This window comes from Dicentrarchus labrax, unplaced genomic scaffold (genome assembly GCF_905237075.1).
Source record: "Dicentrarchus labrax unplaced genomic scaffold, dlabrax2021, whole genome shotgun sequence".
NCBI lineage: Eukaryota > Metazoa > Chordata > Actinopteri > Moronidae > Dicentrarchus > Dicentrarchus labrax.
Genome location: NW_026136719.1, coordinates 11,412,402 through 11,433,850, shown reverse-complemented (window position 1 = coordinate 11,433,850; position 21,449 = coordinate 11,412,402). Strand labels below are relative to the sequence as shown.

The 21,449-nt window shown below is 37.6% G+C and overlaps 3 protein-coding genes across 5 annotated transcripts; 1 reads left to right on the top strand and 2 right to left on the bottom strand.

Moving 5' to 3' along the window:
• Window positions 1-177: 177 nt before the first annotated feature.
• zgc:113276 (uncharacterized protein LOC553748 homolog) lies at window positions 178-3,931 on the bottom strand. 3 transcript variants are annotated; one of them, XM_051379113.1, is made up of 7 exons: window positions 3,398-3,931; window positions 2,643-2,847; window positions 2,031-2,224; window positions 1,703-1,918; window positions 756-1,173; window positions 425-469; window positions 178-321 (listed from the first exon to the last, which is right to left on the bottom strand). In XM_051379113.1, exons 2-7 carry the CDS (start codon window positions 2,845-2,847, stop codon window positions 308-310), a joined length of 1,092 nt encoding a protein of 363 aa, XP_051235073.1. In that variant the 5' UTR covers window positions 3,398-3,931; the 3' UTR covers window positions 178-307. The 3 variants fall into 3 exon arrangements, with proteins under 3 accessions (XP_051235073.1, XP_051235075.1, XP_051235074.1); XM_051379115.1 differs by lacking the exon at window positions 425-469 and having other exon boundaries at window positions 3,398-3,925; XM_051379114.1 differs by lacking the exons at window positions 178-321; window positions 425-469 and adding an exon at window positions 512-653 and having other exon boundaries at window positions 3,398-3,930.
• LOC127351509 (uncharacterized) lies at window positions 2,917-10,429 on the top strand. Its single transcript, XM_051379108.1, has 8 exons — window positions 2,917-2,939; window positions 5,003-5,171; window positions 5,301-5,419; window positions 5,995-6,091; window positions 6,498-6,879; window positions 7,907-8,026; window positions 8,131-8,270; window positions 9,372-10,429. The coding sequence occupies exons 1-8, from the start codon at window positions 2,932-2,934 to the stop codon at window positions 9,585-9,587; spliced, it is 1,251 nt and encodes a 416-aa protein (XP_051235068.1). The 5' UTR covers window positions 2,917-2,931; the 3' UTR covers window positions 9,588-10,429.
• On the bottom strand, window positions 9,977-20,241 carry ace2 (angiotensin I converting enzyme 2). Its single transcript, XM_051379081.1, has 18 exons — window positions 19,955-20,241; window positions 19,667-19,825; window positions 19,362-19,455; window positions 17,905-18,048; window positions 17,442-17,557; window positions 17,196-17,301; window positions 16,864-16,961; window positions 16,533-16,705; window positions 15,643-15,869; window positions 14,378-14,522; window positions 14,033-14,131; window positions 13,721-13,843; window positions 13,334-13,512; window positions 12,291-12,349; window positions 12,062-12,159; window positions 11,830-11,946; window positions 11,344-11,538; window positions 9,977-11,248 (listed from the first exon to the last, which is right to left on the bottom strand). Exons 1-18 carry the CDS (start codon window positions 20,141-20,143, stop codon window positions 11,146-11,148), a joined length of 2,424 nt encoding a protein of 807 aa, XP_051235041.1. The 5' UTR covers window positions 20,144-20,241; the 3' UTR covers window positions 9,977-11,145.
• Window positions 20,242-21,449: the final 1,208 nt, after the last annotated feature.

The window sequence follows — 21,449 nt, the reverse complement described above, 5'->3', positions numbered from 1 at the left end:
AAGATGTATAATTTCATGATAATCATGATAATATTATTTTGAACAAGATAATTGTGACATGAAAGATCATCCCATGCCTACCTGACAGTATGTCTTCAGGTCCACCTGTCCATTCAGGATGAAGGGCTGTAGTTGGATGTAGGCCTCTGGGGTGATGGCGCCTCCTTTCCTTGCCTGGCGAATCATAGCTAGACGTTTGTGAAGACTCCGTTCATTATAGAACTGTCGCAGGTAGGCTTGGCCGTCCATTTTGATGCCATGCTCCACATGGGAGTAACGACCCACCAGGCTCTCCACATCACCCACATCAAACTGTTTTAACTGTAAAAGAAACAATAAAGAGGATGTGTGTTGGAGGGAGACAGGTGATTCTACAGTAATTATTTATAATTGGTCTACATGCAGTTTCACACTGTCAAGAGACCTGCAGGTGCTTCCTCATGACCCATGTCACATGGCTGGCACCTTGCTGCAGGGCAATTGAGACGACATGAGCGCTGGTCAGACCTCCACCAACTACCATTACTCTCTGCCCTGCCTCACACACTACACACAGTTCTAGACACACATAGGCATACAGTAATTGTAAAGGAAGGTGTTGCAGTGAGGATGGTGGATCAGCTATCCACTGAAGTCTGCAGAAGCACGGAAACCTCAGATAAAAGCAAAATATTATTGAATATTATGGAAATCCAGGACAAAACACAAGTTTCCTACAAAGCTTTTCTGTAGAAAAATGAATAAATCTGACTCACCTTGAGTGGAAAAAGTGTCTTTCTGTCTCTGACAATCTGTGTCTTTAAGTTTTTGCCTTGCATTTGGCAGGTGGTGCATGAGGTGCACTGTGTGCTGCAAACGCTCCTCCGGGTAGCTCTCTCCGATACTTTTCACCCACGATGGGATGTTTGCCATCTGGGCACGGGTTGGACCTGTTGCCATAACAACATGGCGGGCTTTTAAGATGGTGCCTTCTTGAAGTTGGACTTGAAAATATTTCACTGTCTTTCTTGACCCATCTTTCTTCTTCTCAGTCACTCTAATGGCCTCATCCTCTGTTTCACGCTCCTTTATGCGGTGATTCTCTTCTTGCATCTCTTCCTTATGCTCAATCACAGGCCTGATGTACTCCACAGTTCCCTTCACCAGCACTTTGTCCAAGTTGTATCTCTCCACCTGCATGTTCAGATTCATCAACTCATTAACTCAGAAAATACCAATACTCAGATTTATATGGGTAACTTTGACATTATTCCATATTTTGCAATCTAGACCAACAATACACCTTTGTGAAGACATAAATCATTAAAAGTGAGTCACAAACATGAAGTTTCATTGTCACATTTTAGGGCATAGTATTGTTTAATGTTGTTTAATACAAGCTTGTAATTATACTGTATGATTCTGTTCTTACTATAATTGTAAATATTTTACCTCAAAGTTAGTTACAAAACTCCAAGCAAAAGCTAAATTCAAACCACAATATAGGTTACTTTGATACAGTGTTGCATGCTTCGGTAAAACTATGAATGTGACGTTGGCGAGAGCAATTAAAATGTTACAAACAATAGTAATCATAGACCTATACCTATCATAGAGTATAACATCTGTTAAACACACACACACACACACACACACACACACACACACACACACACACACACACACACACACACACACACACACACACACATTTTTGTCCAACCTGATCTTTAAAGAAATCCACACTTAGTTTGGTTCCTGGCAGACTGAAGGCTAAACTTTTCCTGAGTGTTGAGGTGATATTTAGACGTTTCCTCTCCTTCTTGCCGAGCCTCATGTCATTAAAAAATGCGTTTTCATCCAGAATGTAAACCTGGTCTGGAAGACTGTGAAGCTCCGCCGAACGATCATACTTTAAAACAAACTCCTGCAATGCTTTCTGTCGAGGACAAAACACACACATGTGCTTATTTACATTCACAATTCATTAATCATACTGTAAAGGCACCTTCCTCATTTCTACTAGGGGAACTGTGTGTTTGTGTTTATACCTTATTGAGAGGGTCTGTGTGCACCAGTGTGTGTGAGCGCAGATGACGGATGTTCAGAGCTGTGAACTGGCTCTCCCACAGAGTGGTCCACTCTCCATAGGAATCTACCACTCGGAGACTCAGCCGGGGGCAAACGGCTCTCTCTGATATTATTGATTTCGCTAGTTGCTCCTCCAGTGTCACGCCTGCAGAGACTAATCACAAACCAATAAGGAAATGAATTATAAGGCCACACAGGAAGCAAAAGTCAGTTTGATTGTTTGATTATAGTACGTCCGAAGTTGTAACAATGACAAAAGAACATTCATTCATTTAGTGTTTTGTTTTGTAAACAAACTAAGGTAGCCTGGTCCCAGACCTCTGAATCACACATCCCATATCTCAGAGTTGTTCTGCAATTCAAATAGAATAAATGATAGAAGTAACCAAAGGCAATTCATAATAATGTCTTACTAAACAGTAATAATAATAATTTTTTCTGTTTAGGTTATGACTTTAAAATGACAATTTGAGTACATTTTAATTCAGACTTATGACTTATGAGAGGATGTCAAAACTATGAAATTGTATCTCATAATTATGATTTAGTAGGTAAAGTCAAACATATGGTACCAGCTGTTGCCCTCTTCTTCTTCTTCTTGCCACTGCAGCGTTTGTTGCTGGATGTCTCTGGCTGAGGCCTGTGAGAGTCCAGGCAAGAGGGGGAGAGGGGTAAATCATGCCCAGGGTCTGAGTTTGGATCAGGGTTGGATAACAAGCTAGCCAGAGTCAAGGCATGAGGGCCACCCCCTATTATTAACACATCGAGTATCACCATCTGAAACACACACACACACACACACACACACAGAGAGAGAGACAATACAGGACTGTGTCACAGCTCATACAGTTAAAAAGAAGCATGGGAAGGTGAGTAATACTTTCAAAGCCTGATTTGTAATCAGAGGTCGTTCCTTAAGCTGCAACATGTCCCTTTCACTCCATGGTGGTTTACTTTCATAGATAGGTAGATATTGTTCAGTATAGTATTCATTTTAAATCTCACATGCAAACAATTCAAACATGTTTACAGTACTTCATAGGGAATACCACAATAATCAATAAAACACATAAAATAGTTTTATTGAATTTCTATTCACGTTGAGCAAAGAACATCAAAGTTTTTATTCTAATGTGCTTCAGATAATCACAGACTTTCTAGTTTTTCTTCTTTAATACATTATTTACAATACACATAGCCAAAGCTATAGAGTCTTTATGAGTTGTTTCTGAAACTCTGTTACAGCTAAAAAAAAAAAAAAAACTAAAAAGAAAAACACACGTCATGCATTTCATTTATATCCAGTATGGTCAGGACATCACAGTACCTGGTTGAGTTTGGATTGTCAACTTATGCCAGCTTCTGAGACGGTGGAAACGTGGTCTGTATCTCATCTCTTGCATACTGCTGTGTGTGACTGATGACCTGAGATGTTTTGCGACAGTGGTGTGATCCTCTCTTGTAACTCAATCCACCTCAGCGCGTACAGATTTAGCTGGACTTCACTGGCTCGACAGGGAAAGCTGGAAATAGCTTCAGTGTACAGTGTGTGTGTTTGTATAAATTTAGTAACACAACTCATCCCAGTATGAAAACAGTTGGCGTTGCACCAGCAGATATTTTTAACATTTAACATATTTTCTTTTTTTCTCTTCTTTTAATCAGGTAAAAGTCTCAGTCAGTTTGTGGGTGCATTAAACAATTGAGATATAAGATGTTAATTAGTGAGTTTTAGAGAGACTGGTAGGTGGATTTTTTTTAACCTTTGGACAGACCTTTGTTTCTCCTGTTTACTGTCTTTATGCTTAGCTAAGCTAACCAGATGCTGGCTGTAGTTTTTTTTGCCTTTAGTAATGCTATGGTGCCATGTTTTTGTGAATGTGGTCGCTGTTTTGTTTTATGTCGTGCAGTCAGGCAGCATGATTCATATCCTGACTTTAGTTTCATGCTATTCTACTGATTGCCAATAAAGGAAGACGAAGAATACGTCTACAAACAAACATGGATGTAAACACTAGTTCAAAAAACGTTGTAGTGAATGTTTTAAGAGAAGGTAAATGCACTCAACTCATTTGTTTGGCCTCAGTGATGTACATAATGTGTTTTATTGAGAAACAATAAATGTAAACATAACTTTGTTTGTGTACAAGAAAGCTGCACTGGGCACCATTAAAATGTTCTACCAAAAAATTCCTCTTGGTATTTCCAAAGCTTTCAGACTAAATGTATTTTTATACATATCTAGGATTTCTACATACAAATGAACCAGTGCATATGTCTGCTCAATCACCACTGTACAATACCACACATGGTACAACATTTTAGATACTGGACAGTTGCATTCATAAAAAGGCACAATGTACAAGCATTGTTTACTGTATTTACCTTTTGATAAAATACCATTAGTGATATCATACTACCTAATAATAGACATAGACATATTGTGAATCCAAAGTGACCGTTACCGTTTATGCAGAACTCTATCTGGATCCCTTCCGTTTCTTGTGGGATAGTGAATTGTAGAACCACACATAGTACAAATGTATATTGTTTACTTTCTTACTGTCACAGAGGAAGTAATGTGCTTTCAGTAGTTCCCATGTCTAATGTGAGATACTATAAAATGGATGGCTGTCATTTCCTCTTCTCCCTGTTAAAGATTCTGTGTCTGCTCAATTTATTGGCATTGTTGAAGATTAAGGAAGTGAACATCCAGAAAAAAAGAAAACGGTGTTTCATATGAGATGTTAATGTTTTGAGTTACTGTATGTTCAGTTAAATGAACAATAACATAAAATGCTTTTATTAATGAATTCTCTTGTTCTTCCATATTTGTCGCAAGTTCTGTTTTCTGACAAACCCATATTGTACAGTATGTCCCCATTTTATTTAAGATTTACTAATGTTCATTAACTTCCTCTTCTGACATCAGTTCCTCATCCATGACTGTCTCAGTGACCCTTCATTCCTACTTCCCCTTCTGTTCATGCAAAGCAGAAGCACTAACACATGAGGGCTTTAAAAGAGTGCTACATACCTGGTGTTGGCTTTATTCTTTGGCATTATCAGCTGCGAACACTGTCGACACCATGGATCTGAAGGTGGGTGACAAAATCTGTCTTTAACACTGAATGTCACCGTATGTGAGATACACATTTAAAAGATATGGTTGTGTATATTGGTTGATGTTCAGTTAAGAGAAAGTTTGTTTATTTATTTCTATATGTCAGGACTCTACGGTCAAGGGAGGCGTGCTGATCCTCCACCAGTTCCACGAAGGAAAGCACCAGTATAAAGTGGAAAATGTGGTGAAGTACAAAAAAGCGAGTGGAGAAAAACTGTTTGTCAGGTATGAGTCAGACACTGACACACAGGCCAATGTAACAAAATATTTTTTTATCTAATTTTTCAGAAAACCGTATTCATATATATTACAAGAATATAAACCAGAATAAGAATCATTTTATTTGTGTGGTAATTTTCAAGCACAGACAGGTGCAGTGCTTTTCCAGTACAGGTAAAAACCATGACAACAAGATACTGTACAGGGTGTTTTAAGAACAACAGCATTAATTATTTAAAGAAAGCCTTGGTCAAGACCACCAGTTCCATTGATATAAAGATTGAAACGTTGTAATAATGGATTTTAATCCATGCTCTGCAGCTCTCTTCTAGAAGGTAAATGGTCAGACCGTTTATTGAATATTAAAGAGACACAACAAACTGAGTGATGCTAGTGTAACAGAGTTTCCTATTTTTCTGCATTTGAGTTGCTTTGTCCCCTCTGGGTTGTTGACACATTTTAATTTGAAAATTATATACAGGATAAGGTGGCACAACATGTACAGCTGAATAATAATAATAATAATAGTGTGTATAACATAGCATATTATGCATACAGTACTCATTACTATTTTTTCTCAGGAGGGGAGACAAACTGATGCAGATAAACGGCGTGGACCTGCAGGATCTGACACCTGAGGAGTTGGCAGAAATGTTAGCTAAGGGTAATCCAATGCTGGTGAGTTCATTTCCAGGACGTATTGTTGCATAAAACAAGTCCTCATTATTATTTAGAGAAAAATCTATAAAAATGTTACATTGTTATCTTATAAGTCGCTTTCCCTAAACAGGTTATACATGTGTGGTTGACTGAATTCATTTGCAAAAATACTGCATGTTGAGTCTCTTTTCACAAGAGATGTGCCTGTTTTTATTTTGTTTATAATTGAGATGAATGGAGATAAAGCTATTATATATATATATAATATTGTGCTGGAAATAGGTCAACATGACACCAGATTGCATTGTCTATGCACATTTAGGTAGCCTTTTAGTGTGTCAGACACAAATAGGCAGAGTCAACCCTCAATCTGACCACATTCTCTGCCACACTCCCCCACCTCACCCTTGCTTTTGGTCCGTAGACTGTGCACAAGGCTGGCAGGATGAAGCCACACACTGAGCAACCCTCCCCAGCAGAGGACACTTTACATCCCGTCTCCAAGGAGTCCACTCTTCTCAGTTTCAGCATGGAGATGAGGAGGGAGGAAGACTTGGAGGATAATGAAGTGGGGCAGGACAGCGAAGGAAGGGAGGATCTGGGTATAGAGGAGGATGTTTGCAAAGCTGAAAATGAGCAGAATGGGGAGGGTAGTGGTCTTTTAATTGTTTCCATGACAAAAACCAGCATCTCTGTGGTGAGAGGGAGAGGCTGCGATGTTGGAAGCCCCTGTCAGGGATGTCATGGGACTGGATGCACGTTTAACGATGTCGTAGTGACAGCAGAAACAAGCACAGTGACACTTGGTGAGTAAGTTGGGTGTTAGTTTACTGTCTTCTCTTCTTTTATCTTCCCTTACTACAGCTAATAATAGTTGTTACATAGTTAATTAGTTCAGTAAAAGTACTCATTCTGAAGAAAAAAGTATTACTAACTTTTGGATGACGTTGATGTATTAATGATTCATGGTGGAAGTTTATTAACACTAACAGTTTGGTAGTTTAGTCCTGTGGTTCCCAACCTAGGGTTCAGGTCCCCTCCTAAGGGTCACAACATAAATCTGAGGGATCATGAGATGATTAATGGGGTTGGAAAGAAGAAAAAACAAATTTCTGATACAAACATTTTATTTATTTTTTGGGACTTTTCTTTAATCTTTTCTTAAGCTGTTGCTATTTTTGTGAAATATTCCAATACTTGACCAGTTAGTGTATTTTAATGAAACCATCTGATGGGAAATCTCACTCACTCATTTCAAATGGAAAAATTCAAGTAAAGTACACATACCTCAAAATTACACTAGTAGCTTATTACATCTGCTGTCACCAATATACAGAAAATAATCATAACCGTCTTTAAATTAGCTATCCTGGCTCTGATATTATAACTACTGACTCACAAAATAAGTGTAAAAGAAGCTCAGAGCAGTTTCATGTCAAATGCAGTTAGTCAGTCAGTTAATCATATAGTTGGTTACTTATACAAGTACGCTCACTGAGATCAACATGTGTTGATGGTGTAAACCACTGATCTCCAAATAGTGAGACATTTGTTAAAAACTGGAGGAAATAGTGTTCCTTTATGGGTTTAGAAAAGTCTAACTTTCCTGTAACCTCATGAAGAGTTGACAGGTCAAGAAGACATATGTATACTAAGTTGTTATTATCATTATCACTAATGTACCATCACCATTCTATGGTAAAAACCTATTCATATACAGATAAGTGAGTGAGTGAGTGAGATATTAATCCACTGAAATACTTTTCTTCTGATGAGGAGGATATAAATTATAACCTACCTAACCTCTGTTTTATTGTCGCCTGTCACTTCAAGTTCCAAGAGGAAGTTTCAAACAGGAAAAGCCGTCAATTGTTTCAATTGAAAACGTGGCCACACACAAATACATCCGAAGTCTCTGTTCTCAGAAGACTGTCTATGCTTCACCAAATCCAGGTTAGTCATTCAGAGCAGCCTACAACGACATGACACATATTAATCATACTCACTTAAGTCACTCATTATTACTTGTAATTTGCTTCTGATTCTTTTGTGTTCAGAGAGGATCACCATCTACTCCTACAAGTCAAACGTTGTGGAAAAGTTTTTCAGAGGAATGCCGGTGGTCCTAAACTTTACAGAGTCCAACTGCTTCCTCAGGTGCTGCAAGGAAGGGGGGCAGGTGCTCCTAAAAGTGGAGGTAATAACTACTATTGAGTGAGTGAATGTACACATAGTTAGATTTATCAACCTGTTTCATACAGTCACCTGGAAATAGAAGTTTGAGGTGCTCAATAATGGTCTAGAATAATCAAACAGTCAGGAGATGCCAAAATAAGAGAAAAAAAGAAGGGAAGCAGTCCAGACCACCGGATAGGACTGGAGGATCAATGCTTCTCTCTACCATAAACCTAAAACTTTAGGAAACTAAACCTAACTAACAGAAATAAAACCCAGAAAACGGAACTACCGGCCCCACCAGAAAACAAGGAACCACAACAAACTGAAGTCCGTTCAGGCTGGAAGTGCAACAGAGACAATGAACCAAAGTTCCTGCCCCTTTATTTATTTATTGCTTTGTTAGATGAGGAGATCCTCCACACCTGAGGCAACACAATAGCCAACATGTAATATATCCGACCATAAGGATATGTAACACAGGAAGGGAGTTACATTCATTTGATCCCATTTCATGTACTGCATTTTTTGACTTTTTTACGCCAGCATTTCCATATTAACTTAAATTAACAAAAATTATTGAGTTGATTGAGTTCAAGGACACAATGAGGCTGCAAGGCTGTACTTTGGCACTGTGGTGGTTTGAGCTAAATGCTAACATGCTGATGTTTAGCAAGTAATGTTTACCACGTTAACTGACTTAGTTTAGCATGTTAACATTTGCTAATTAGCACTAAATACAAAGTAGTTCAGGCCGATGAGAATTTCATTAGTTTTGCAGGTATTTGCTCATAAACCAAATATTGATGATGGCACCAAATGAAAAGTCAGATTTTGGAACAATGTATGTCTATCCATTAAACTCCATTAAAACTCCATTAAATAGTTGTTGAGATATATCAGTCCGGACCAAATTGGTGTACCGACCAACATCCATATTTACTACTGTTTCAGGAAAGTAAGATTAAAAATGTTAAATGGATGTATGCTATAGAGAATTGTTCTTTCATTGTGACTGTTATTATGATTGCGATACTTGGAAGCAAAGAAATCATGTCATTGCTAGGAGGCTGAACAACCAAACTGTGCTCTCTGTGATGGATATCCACGTTTGTCTTTGTAGACGTGTGAAAAGCAAAGGCTGAAGCAGATCTCCAAGAGCGATGAGAGCACCCTCTCCTTCGTCTTCTACATGAAGGCAGACAGGTCAAAACAGCGGAGGTTTGAATCAGCGGTGCATCTCGGCTGGTTCATCCATATCGCCAACACAGACTTAGTGGAAATGGGAACGCTGGAAGGAAGGACGGAAGAGCATTTCCTCTTTATCATTCAGAAGTGATGGAGAGTCACTTTCTCCAGAAGTATTCTCAGTTCTCAGTCAAGTCAGTTTAACATTTAAAATTCAGAATTTTATTTGGGACTTGAAGATGATATTAAACAAAAAACAAATACATAAGAGGAGCTCTTTTGTTTGAGCCACCTGGTCCAGTGACAGGAACTGATGTCGCTGTGTCATATTCTGCTATTGCAGAAGCGCGTAGATATGTATCATATGACTCTATATTTTTCACATTATGTTATTTGTATGTGTATATGTGGTTCAGACTTTTGATGTCATTTGTTGTTTTGTTTTCTTATTGTTTTTGTTTTTTACAAGCATGAATATTTTGTGTTCAAGATGCAACTTTAATTAAAAAATGTATATGTTCAAAATATAAAAAAACAAGGTGATGTGATAATAACTTTATTGAACATTTTCAAATGTACATTATTAAGAGAATTTGTGAACAAGCATACAGTATGAGATAAACTAAAAACATGAGCCTGAACATTAGACATTGATTGACTTCTTAATAACTGGTTTGTTGGCAATGTTTTATACTAGCATTGTTTAGTAATTGAACACTTTCTTATTAATTGTATGTTTTCTTATGCACCTGTCGACCAGATGTGCAACAACAGCAACACCATTAAATTAGATATTTTAACACAAGTAAAAGTATCAAATAGTATTACAAAAATGTTTGACCATGAAAGCCTTTTACAGCATATAAAATATTAAAAATAATAATATGGACAAACACAATTTTTTCCCTCTTGATCAAATATCCTGAATTAGAATTGAATACTTAAAAATCCACATCACAACAGCTAGAGGAAAGGTAGGACATTTTGTAAATCCCCCCGTAAAAAAAAAAAAATTTGAAAGCTGCATTGGAAAAGAAAACAATACCTCCTGAAAGAACCTACTGGAAATAAAGCTTGAAACTAATACAGATAAATCAAATTTTATCAGGTATTTAAATATTCTTTAAGACCGTACTTAAGCGTGTGCTTAGATTTCTGTACTTTAATTGTGCTGAGAGCATTAATGATATAAGAACTTAACTTAAAATACTACTGACTAGACTTCCACAGGTGCATGATAATTGTATTTAAATATACTTTTTGACATGGACATATTAAAACAAAGTAAACGTCCATCTTTATTACAAAAAGTATACTTAGACACACTTAATTACAACCTAATTCAAGTTAAGTGTAGTTAAGTATTTGTTAAGTTGTATTACTTATATATTGATTATACACTAAATATAAACATAGCACTTTGAGTACATTCACATGGAAGTATACTTAGTATACTACAATTAAGTACAAATAAGTATAATTTTTTAAAAGGGTATTTACTATACAACTGTCTGTAAGGGAAAATATCCTTGACAAACTAACTTTGACACATGCACATTTAGCAGTAGTGTTGATGTTTGATAAGAGCAGCACTGATGAAAGACAGGAAGACAGAATTTTCACTCTCCCATTCCTGGACAATGTATCTGCTGTGCATAAGCATTTAGGACCCCAATCCTTCCTCCTGTTCTTCAATGGCAGCCAAGAACTCAGAATCCAGTTTGTTCATCATCACTGTTGTCAAACGCTCTGTTAATTTGTCCGTCAAGGGTTGTATCGTAGGGATTCTCCACTCCTGTCTTTTCAGATTTCCTACAAACACACAAGAAACACAACATGTCACAGAGTTATGCAATCAATTAGTCTAACGTGGTAGAAATTGGTCTCAGTCTCAAACGCAAACTCACATTTTGCGCTCTCTGATACCAGAGACGACGAGGTAGATGCCTGCTAGCACCACTATTCCCATGACCACCCCAAACACCACCAGCCACACCTCCACCGGTTGTTCCACGGGAGGGGCCAGTGTTGGTAAAATACCCTCGAATTCCAGCGTCTTGTCATCCAATTGGAAGGCGTCATTGATCCGACCTCGACATAACCTAGGATCAATACCACAATAGGTTTATTAACGCTCAGACCTATTAAGTGTCTCTAGGGAAAGGTTGCATGGAGTTGATTATATAAATGTTATCAAGAAGCAAAAAGCCACACTTAAGAGTCTACAGTCATGCTAGCAGCTCTGTGATGCTGTGCCTTGAGCTAGTGTGACTAAATATTATCCAACATAGACTCAATTAGCGTTACTACTACAGCTGCTTAGGAAGTCTTTGAAACATTCAGGGTAAAACACAACAGAATTATTCCACTGTTGAATGAAGTTAGTGCCTCACTGTATGGCAGCCTCCACATCAGCCTTCGGGATATATGTGGAGGGATTTGTTGGGTTGGTGACCACGATGTAGAAGGAGATTCTGGGAGACTCCTTATACGAGAGAACGTTCTCTGATCTGAAGATGCAAACAGAGAAAACCTCTTAAACAAATGTGGTAACATTTTAGTCAGAGAAAAATAAAGCATATTTTTCGTATTCGTATTGTTTTTGGTTTGGCAATTCATACTGACGTGAAGAGAAAGGTCTCATTTTTTTGGCTGTAGTACTGCCTCAAAGCATACGCAATGTTGGCCTTGAACAGGAACAGCTCGTTGGCATTCCAGGAATACTGAAACATATTTTAGCTGATTAATATTTGTTATGATATTAAACAGACGGAAGTTCCCTTCAAAGGTGCAACATTAATTTCACATGTAGTCAGGTATTTTAATACTTCTAATAACGATTATTAATACTCACAGCGTTATCACCCATTGCAGCCTTCAAACTTAGTCTCACTTTAATGGCATACTTTGAATCTGTAAAGAAAAAAAAAAAAAAAAAGTAGGAATTAATTTGATTAAACTATGATATATTTTTGCTAAATGCAGCTTCTATCTTCTATATTTCATAAAATCTTCACCAAACGTGGTACATAACATATCTGGCTGACCCTGAACAACATGGATTTGTTTTTGGATATCACCTACTGTTTGTAATTACCATAACTCGTGAATGCATCAACAAATTGCATAAAACTCTCGACACCATTTACAGATAGGGACAGCGAACAAGTCTATAACGTTTGATGACATTTCTCTGATAGGGGGCCACTATAAATTTGAATTCTTGCAATTTTTAATCAATACAAACAAACTTGGTACACTGTTGTCCATGGGAATGCGCCTGACATAGTGAAACAAATTACCAGTAGCACCACAATGGGTCATGTAGTAGTCGTTTTGGATTTTAAGTCATGAAACTGTTATGTGAAACTGAAACAGGTTTAAGTGTGAAACAGAAATCCCACCCATTTTCTTCAGAAATGAACCTTCTAGTAAATTAATGGGGTTTCATGAAAACACCAGTGACTCAAGTCTGTGTTTTTTCTACTTCCTTAAAAATGCCTAAAGGGATATTTCTTTTTTTACATCTTTGCCCTTTTTTTCACAGCAAACATAACCACATAACCCTCCATAAAACCACAGGTTGTTTTAAACATTTTGACTTCTGTATAGATTAAACAAACAAGATGTAATGTGTTTTTTGTGAGCTTTATGGTACAGAGCCAGGTTAGCTTTTTCCTCCTGTTTCTAGTCTTTGTGCTAAGCGAAGCCAAACAGCTGCCAGCTGTAGCTTCAAATTGTGTCGTAAAGTGTCATACAGACATGAGATTAGATTCAATCTTCTCGTTTAGCCCTCAGTAGGAAAGTAGATAAGCATATTATCCAAAATGTTATTACTTTAGGAAAAAAAAAATCATTATTTTAGTGGTGATAATCATAAATATCTTTTGTACTCACATGGATCGGTTACTGTGTTCCAGCCAACAGTCCTATTGTGTTTCGTGTTCTCTTCCTTCAGCCAGTCATGAAGTGTTTGGAAATAGTCCAACAGGGGGCGGGCGTCCATCCTAACATCACCGGATATTGTTTGCAAAGCCCTGGTCCAGGACTGGGATCTTCCCAGCTCTAACATATCCCTAACAGAAAAAACATTGATGATGATGATGATGATGATGATGATGATGATGATGATGTTGTTAGGTAGGTAGGTAGGTAGGTAGGTAGGTAGGTAGGTAGGTAGGTAGGTAGGTAGGTAGGTAGGTAGGTAGGTAGGTTTATCACAGGAATAACCAAAACAATGACATCTGATTCTGTGATATCCTTTGAAGAAGTCTTCATCCATACCTCAGCTTGGTTCCTGCTACTTTAGAACCAGTAATGTCACATGAAGACAAGGCCCCTGTATGACCGGCCGCATCGCAGAGCGCCTTTTGGAATTGAAACTGGTAGATGGTTCTTGTGAAGTACCTGTATTCACAACCAATAACAAACACACACACAGGTTTTTTAATACATCCTGTCAACCAGAAAACAGTCAAACCTGAAAATATGCAGTTACCCTCTTTGCAAAGCTTATTTGAGAAAATCCAGGTTCAAAGGAATTAAGATGTTATGCTTTTATTTCTTTGAAGTGCAGCTTTACAGTGGGAAGGTTACCTGATGAAAGAATAGTCTCCAGATACATGGAACAGAGCTGGTGGGTCGCAGTAGGTCTCATCTCTTGGCACTGGCTCCACCACCCCTACCAGCTCCCTCCTGTTATGACAACTGAGAGTCAGCACTGATGCAGGTTGATGCTGTAATCACAGATCTGAAGCAGCTGCTGAGGTTATGCAACATGAAATACCACAATACTTGTCTGCAGTATATATAGCCACTCTTGATGTCATGGCCGAATTTGATTTGCTTGAGCAGGTTTTTATACAGTTTACCTGTGAATTTTCACATACTGCACAAGTTAACTGCGTTATTTACAGACACTTCAACTAGGTGTCTGCTTACTTCATTTCCCACCAGCGTTCCATCCATTCATCTTTGGTGATGTTCCCTGCAAACACCTGCCATCTCCATTCCTCCAGCATGTAGGTGAAGGGCAGTGTGGCCACGATGGTGAGCGCCTGTTTCAGCAAGAAGTTGATCTCTGTTTCTACAAGGCAAAAAACACAAAACTATTTAGGATATATAAATGGAAAATGTCAAGAATCTTCTGATCTAAACAACATTTTAGAAGATAAGATAAGCTCTGAACAATGTTTAAAGAGGACATTTTTACAGTAATATACATTACCTTTTGGAACATTTCAGTGAGTGTACTGCAAAACCCTGAAGTATTTAGCACTCTGCATTTGTCATGCTATTTATGACACCTACGTCAGATTCTGTAAGTTAATGAAAGTTTGTATATGCTAACAGTTAGAGGGCCCAAAGTCATGTTATGCTTGATTATTTGGTTTCACTGATGTAAATAGGTGAATGCGGGTGTGACATGGTCTATCCAGGTGGCCCTAACAGTTGCTGAAGCTATTTTTATCCAACATGCCATTCAAGGGCAGCAACCCAGACACATTACTCATACCTACTCTGGTTTGGTCAGATCTTTGTATATATTTGCCATTGTCAGGTGAAAGTTTCATATTCCATATTCCAGTATGGTGATTTTCACGAATTTAGGCCAGGTAAACAATTGCATTGTCTTTCATTGGTTAAGAGAAAATTCATGAAACCTGTCTCTGATTCTGAAAAATGTCAACAAAGTTTTAATGCGGCCATAAAGCAAAGCAGACTTAATCAAAAGTTAAAGCTGCTATAACCTTTTTTTGCCAATTGGGGGCAGTGGAAACAAGCTCAACACTGACATCTAAGCTGATAATGCGAGCTTAGTTTAGTTTAGTTAATTACACATTCAGCAGACGTGGACAACTTTAGCATACATTTGAAGTTGAATCTCTGGCACACCTGATGAATATAAGACCAATATTTATTCTCCTTTTAGCTCTGTTTTAGTCTCAACTCACTCACACAAAACAAAGAACTGAACGGTGTTAAAAAGATCAGTCTGGTGACGGAGTGATGTATAAAGACGATCAAGCTTTTGTCTCGCCAATAGTTTATAAATATGATTAATTTATGTTGTTGTGTTTTATATTATGGACAGTTGTTAGCTCATGCTAGCTAAACTGTTACTATAACTAAACTTTTTAGTGCAGCTTTAATGTTTTATAAAACCAATATTTCTTTGGTTTGATAATTGTCATTGTTAATAGTACCCTTATCATATGTGAAGTTAGCAGGCAGGAGATCCAGACTCTGCAAGTGTTTGGGCGTTGCAGCAGAGAGGGACATGATTTCTCCGACGGCCTCGTGGAAACCCTCGTTGGCTCCGTCCCTCAGGAGATAGGACAGGTTACGGTAAGCCATCTGGTACTGGTTGTGACCCATCTCATGGTGCACTGTGAGGAAGTCGTCCATGTTGACCTTGGTGCACATTTTAATCCTAAAGACATCACAGGGGAAATGTTGTTGTCAGCAGTTATAATGTGTGAGACATGGCATGATACCGTATCAGATATACTGTCCCAATAAAAAAGTCAGCACAATAACATATTTATGATGAGTCAGATGTAACAAACATCAAAGTTCAGTTAAATAAATCAAGTCCTTATTTAAGGAGACAAGAGGAGCGACAAGGTTTCATTCAGCAACTTTAACCCACAATGGTTTTTGAGGAGACACAAAACCTGGCTTTTGGAAAGAGTTATTCACATGTGAGATGGTTCACGTTCACTGGGTAATGTTGCTGTGTTTAATCTACACAAGAGCCATAAATATGAACTTGCTGGAACAATGATATTGATTAATCTCTGAGTCATTCTTTCCTGCTGATAAAGATAACCAAAGTCAAATATTAATCCATATGGTTGCTGTAGCCCTCACTGTTTTGGAGGTTTGATTGTATAGCAACAAAGTTTGTTCAAAGGCAAAACTAACTAATTGTGTGCTTAAGTCAACTGTCCCTATGCTTTTTGAGAATGAAGATAACATAGGGTAAATGGACTACATTTATACATTGACTTAATAGTCTTCTGACCTCTCAAACTTGTTATGTCATGGTTGCATACACGGTATGTATATGTGCGTGTTTGTAGATTTCTCCTACCTAAAGTCCATTCTGTTTCCCATGTCCCAGGCTGTGGGGTGACAGACCACCTTACATCCATCGTCAGGCTTTACTAACATTGAGTTTTCCCAGAAGTTTGGGAACATCTCATAAAGGCCCACTGACATGAAGAACTTCTCTGCTTCTTTAAAAAGCTGAGTCTCATTCCAACCCTGAAATTCAAGTTGACATTTGGAATAGAGGATTTTAATGTTTGTTTGTTCTGTTCAGATCACTGCATGCCCCAGGTTGTTTTTAATGTCTCTTATATTTTCATTGCCATTCTTTAATATAGAAAAAGAATAACATAATCAACTAAAGTGCACTGTACCTTCGCCACCATAGTTTTAGTGACATCAATATCTGTTTTGTTGGGGTAGGGGGTTGACAAAGGGTACAGGTTGGTCCAGAATCTTCCCCACATGTCACCTAAACAATCAACATGAATTATAATTATTTCACTCTAAGCCTCATTATGATTTTGACAGTGTGATGTTTGCTTCTCGACTCTGATGAATTTCTGTCCCAAACTCATTCAAAAGAAACTGTTAGCAAAAAATAAAATAAAACATATGGGAAGGTTGATATCAACAGGATTAATATTTGCAATTTAATGCCTCTGAGAAGACTGATTATAAGTTATGAATAAAATCCTCAACATACCCAGCAGGTGGGCTGGCAGAGGTCCTTCTGAATCAATGTGTCCTGGGTAGACTTCCATAAGCCTGGCTCTCACATACGCGTGCAACTCTTTGTATAGGGGAAGGATCTGTTAAGAAAAAACAACAAACAAACGTTAATCACTTCACACAATCAATAACAAACGATACATTCTTACTTTGATTAATGTAGATGCTCTGAAGAACGAGACATACAATCCACTGACATGGACATGGATATTGGACGTACCTGTTTGTATGTAGAACGGACATCCTCCATTAGCTCATCTCTGGTGTACTTGTACTGAATGTCATCCTCAATTGTCTCATAGTTATATCTCCAGTAAGCCCCATAGTCTTCAAAACCTGTAAGTTGTGTGTGTGTCAGAGAGGAACAGATAAAGAGAAGAAGAAAGCGTGAGACAGACACATTTTAGTTTACAAAAACTCACTACCAGAGTTGTTTTTTGTAGTTTTTTAGGAGAATTGTAGGGTGTAGTAAGCCATGGCACTGCTAATAATACATGAGTTAGAGTTGAAGACAGCAGTGAACCCCATACTAGGCCAAGGTCAGCTGTTTGTTCTTGGGAGGATGAGTCATGTATGATTACTGAACACTATCAGCTCTGTATGTTTATCCTGTGTCTTATCAAACATTATCTTCACCTAAATATTACTACATCAAGTGGCATATTTTCTTTGAGACATATCACCGTTTAGTTTGGAAGCTTCATTCTTCAGATCAACATAGTCTTCATACAGAGGCCTCATCCTCTTCCCCACCTCTCTCCTCCAGCCCTCCCACACATGCAGGCGCTCAGTGTAGTTTTCACTGTTGGCCATTACATGTTCCAGGCCTGTGAACAGTGGAAAACACAGTCAGTGCATTGATCTCAGATAAATGGCAGGGTAATGGCAAGGCATGAGTTTGGTGGAATGTAACTGAGTACATTTACTCAAGCACTGTACTATTTATTGATAATTCATTCTTCTACTTCACTTAATTTCAGGGGGAAATACTATAGCCTGCTTTTGACTGCACTACATTTATCGTGTATAGTTTTCAGTCATAAAATACAAATTGATCAAACTACGCAACAGTATATAAAGTTGATAACATGCTGCTTACACATCAATAATAATATATAGCACTCTGAATGGACCCATTTTGAATAAATAGTGCTTTTACTTTTGATACCTGAAGTACATTTGGCTAACAATACTTTGTACTTTTAAGTAAGATTTTGAATGCAGAACTTTTCCCTCTAATGGAGTTTTTGTTTTTTTTACCACAATGTGTATTGTTGTGGTATGTACTTCCACTAAAATAAAAGGCCTCAGTACTTCTTCCATAACTGTATGATAGAGGTGTGTAAAAGTATCAACATAAGGTTCTAAAAAGTCGTACAAAAGTGTACCCCAAGCATCAAAAGTAAAAATTCTGCAGAGAAATGTCCTAAAACTACCTGAAATAATTACATTTTTAATACTGATGCAACAATTCATAAGCAGCATTCTACGGTTGTAGATGTTATAATTATATACGAGTACTTTTAGAGATGATTAATCCGGGAAGGAAGGTTAAAAAAATAAAATAAAATAGAGTCCTGACAGATAAATCTGTTTTCTTTTCTTTTCTGTATTATTTGCTTTTTTTGTGAATATTGGATAATTTTACCTCTTTGGCCTTGAACATTTATTCAAAAGAAACCATCAAGAAATATCTCTTTGATGGAACTGCTTATAACGCATATACATCTGAAACACCAATCAGAGACCGGTCTTTTTTTGTAAGGGGTTACAAGCAAAAACTGGGTACCACTAGTTTGATTTTTAACAATGTATTGCAGCTCATCACATAGTTTCTTTAATGTAAAATCTTAAAAAGAAGTGCCTGTCAGATAAATGTAGTGGAGTAAAAGTTTAAAGTAGCAGAAAATGAAAATACTCAAGCAAAGTATCTCAAAATTGTACTAAATAAGAAGAAGAACTTAAAAAGGGGTTCACAACATAATCAACATCTCACAATGCATTACATAACATCAGTTTAAAACTTTAATAAAAGCCATTTTCCTTTACTCAGTTAATTATAAACTGCTTCATGTGTTTGTGTGGCCAACAGTAGCAGGCAGCCACGTCGCCATAACTAGTCCTTATTAACAGAGTGTACCTGGTTCCAAAGTCTGGCAGTTAAGGGGGTCGTCAATGAGACACACTGTTGCTGTGCTGTAGATTGTACTCATCTCACTCATGACCTTATTCAGCTGCAAGTAGAGTTAAAAGAAAAACAAGGACACAATGTTAATTTAGTAGAATGAACTACAGTAGCAATGAGGAAATAGTTCAGATGATGAAAACTTACTGTAAAAAAAACTTTTACAGCAGCTTTTACAAACATGAAAATAACATATTTTAAGACACATCCAAACACATATCTATGACAGAATTCAATTTAACATGATGTAATTGTCTTACGTGTGTAGCTTTATCTGGGGAGAGAGCACCAGAGCCTTTGTCTTGTAGGGAGATGAGCTGTAATTTGATTTTTGGATCTTTGATCTCGCTGATGGTGAAGTTCTGGGACTCTTCTGACATCTGGGAGTAGAAACTGCCCCAAAGTTGCCCCTCTTGTGACTAGGTAGAATAAAAACAGACACACCATATTAGGTAAATCAGTAACTTACACTACAACTGTTTTTGTGAGCACTGGTCAATCTACAGGAGCTACATGATCTGCATTTTAAAGGGTCTCCGAATGCTTACCAGTTTGTCTGAGTTCTCCTGTGTGATGTCGGTGTTGTAGGCCCATGATGCCAGCGAGTACTGGTACATACGCCGAGTAGCCTCCACGTCAAAGTTCTGCAGGAACTCTTTGGCCTTGTTCTCCATATCTGACTGAGCAGAAACAATGGAGGACACAGCCAACAACGCTACAATGATTCTAGCAGACATCTTGGCTGCTTCCTCTCCATCCACACACACAAACTAACTCTGAGAAAACGGTGTACACTGTTATACAGTTAACCTTGGTTGCTGCCTTGGCCTTTGGACAGCAGAGCCATAACTGAGTTTTCATTTACAGATAGGATGTTTCAGTGAACGTCACTGGGCTGTCTTCACATGGGGGGAGTCTGTGTTACACTTCGATACACTATCGGTTGCAAAACATACATATAATCTCTTTTGAAAGGTGTACAGTAAGTTATATTAATGTGGAATGATTGAATACATTCAGCCTATCAAGATGAAAAAAATAATTTAAAGTTGTTTGGCATAACATCAAAAGCAGGATGACCAGTGTATAAGTTACAATAAATATAATGTGTCTACACAAGTGAATGAATTACTTTTTCTTTTTTGTCTTTTAAAAGGTTCAGTATAAAATAAAGTTCTTATTAATAGAAGAACTAAAATATAATCTGAGCAACAAAAATGTGTTGAGAAAAGGTTTTTACTCATGTTCACTTTATATTGATTTTCTCCAAGTATTATTTGTTAAACAAACCCTTTGAGGAGAAAACTGTCAAGGAAAAAGGAAACAATAGCATTAGACGAGCCTCCAACCCCCTATCTGGTGGAGGTGGAGTTCCCAGCAGTAGATAAAATGCAAGTCACGCACTGTTAAGCCCTAAACGCTGATAAGACATCAGCCACGAGGGCAAGGTTTGTTATTTAGATTTATTATCGACACCAAAAGATTATTTAATGCTCTCTTTCTCTCAATCAATAATCTACTAAAAAATCAATTTAATAATAAAGTTAATCAGAATAGTTTTTTTTATCCATAAAATTAATCCAAGAACTCTCTCAATTCACTCATTAGTGCTCAGATGCTTGTTTTGGGGATTTTATATATTTATTTATTTGTGCTTTTGGAGTGCCACTATTTTAATTGATCATCAGAAGAGCAAATACACTTCAATGCAGTGCACCTGTTTTACAACCCTGTGAACATTAACTTGATGCAACAGTGCCTTCCTGTGGATATAGTTGGTACTGGCATACTTGTGAAAGGATAGATTCACATTTTGTCAGGTCTGTCTTACTGTTAAACAACACTAACACGTCCAAAATAAAAGCTTCACTGGTTGCTGCAATTGTTCCTCCTTTTCATACTAGTCATGCAGTGCAATGGGATTCCAGTGACCAAATCCTAATTAGACCTCTTCTCAGGACTGTGCATGTGTATAAAATCTGACTTGATTTAACATCTCCCTCACCTTCTGTAGGTTTTGTTGGTTTTGTTTTGTTCTGAAGG